This window comes from Mandrillus leucophaeus, unplaced genomic scaffold (genome assembly GCF_000951045.1).
Source record: "Mandrillus leucophaeus isolate KB7577 unplaced genomic scaffold, Mleu.le_1.0 Scaffold212, whole genome shotgun sequence".
NCBI classification, from domain to species: domain Eukaryota; kingdom Metazoa; phylum Chordata; class Mammalia; order Primates; family Cercopithecidae; genus Mandrillus; species Mandrillus leucophaeus.
In genome coordinates this window covers 309,456-310,955 of record NW_012102166.1, presented here as the reverse complement: position 1 = coordinate 310,955, position 1,500 = coordinate 309,456, and the positions used below count along the sequence as shown (strand labels likewise).

Below are 1,500 nucleotides of genomic sequence, written 5' to 3'. Positions count from 1 at the left end.
TGATCCACAAGACAGCGTGAGCGGGACAGGAGCCGCAGTGCCTTTTATGACTTAGCCTCTGAAGTCACACACTGTCTCTTGGGCTTTATTTCATTTACTAGAAGTGAGTCACCAAATCCAGCCCCCTTTTCATGAGGAGGGGAATCAGGTTCTACCTCTTGAAAGGAGGAGTATCGGCCAGGCGCGGTGGCTCACGCCTGTAATCCCAGCACTTTGGGAGGCCAAGGTGAATGGATCATGAGGCCAGGAGTTCGAGACCAGTCTGGCCAAGATGGTGAAACCCCATCTCTACTAAAAATACAAAAATTAGCCGGGCGTGGTGGCTCACACTTGTAGTCCCAGCTACTCGGGAGGCTGAGGCAAATTGCTTGAACCTGAGAGGCGGTGAGCCGAGATCGTACCATCGCACTCCAGCCTGGGTGACAGAGCGAGACCCTGCCTCAAAAAAAAAAAAAAAAAAAGAAAAGAAAAAAAAATCCTTTGATCAACATCTCTTCAACACCTTGCCCTTCTAACTACCCTGGACAACCCCACCCTCTCTCACTGCCGAACTATGACTCATGACCTCTGAATTAGCCTGACAGGCCACCCTCTCTCACTGCCAAACTGTGACTCGTGACCTCTGAGTTAGCCCCACAGGCCTAAGTTCTGCTTTCTCTGGACCCCAGTTCTCAACATCAGCACCTCGGTTCAGCTGGCAGCCTCCATGCCTTCGGGATTCCAGCCCGGACAGACTCCAGACCCTACGGCCCCAGTCGCCTACTTCCCATACTTCGACAGGACCTACCTGGGGGTGGCCGCGTCACTCAACGGGGGCAATGTGCTGGCCACGTTCGTCCACATGCTGGTTCAGTGGATGGCAGATCTAGGTAAGGTGGGGTCCACACAGCGCTGTGTTCTCTGCCTGTCCTTTCTACCCGGCAGGGTCTTGGAGCTTCATGTGCGGTTTCAGCGTCCACATTCAGGTCTCAGACCCCACCAGGTCCTGCCATATTTCTCCCATCCTTCGGGATCTGAGCTTGCAGCCTCTTTTCTTCTTGTTCTCTGAGCTGCCATCACCTACTCTTTTCTTTGGGTCAGGCACCCTTCCCTCAACCTTGACTGTGAGCCTTCCTAACAGTCTCCCCAGCTTTCCCCCGCCCTCCCTGCTCCCCCTTTCCCCCTCCTGCTCCCTTCTCTTATTCCTGGGGTAGAATTTATGAGGTTTTCTCTGCTCTCCATAGACAGATGCTCCTCAACTTAAAATGGTGCGTATTTCACTTACAGTGCACTTATATCCTGAGAAGACTGGCCCATAGGAAGTGCGATGCAAACGTTTCTTCTTTTCTTCTTTTTTTTTTTTTGAGATGGCGTCTCACTCTGTCACCCAGGCTGGAGTGCAATAGCGCGATCTTGGCTCACTGCAAGCTCTGCCACCCGGGTTCAAGGGATTCTCCTGACTCAGCCTTCCAAGTAGCTGGGATTACAGGTGCCCGCCACCACGCCTGGCAAGTTTTTGTA

At 52.8% G+C, this 1,500-nt stretch overlaps 1 protein-coding gene across 1 annotated transcript in view; it reads left to right on the top strand.

The window, feature by feature from the left end:
• SHPK (sedoheptulokinase) overlaps window positions 1-1,500 on the top strand; it is a 44,361-nt gene that overhangs the window by 37,694 nt on the left and 5,167 nt on the right. Inside the window, exon 5 of the mRNA XM_011980449.1 lies at window positions 640-869. Coding sequence (XP_011835839.1) covers window positions 640-869 — 230 coding nt within the window. The remainder of the gene's footprint in view (window positions 1-639; window positions 870-1,500) is intronic.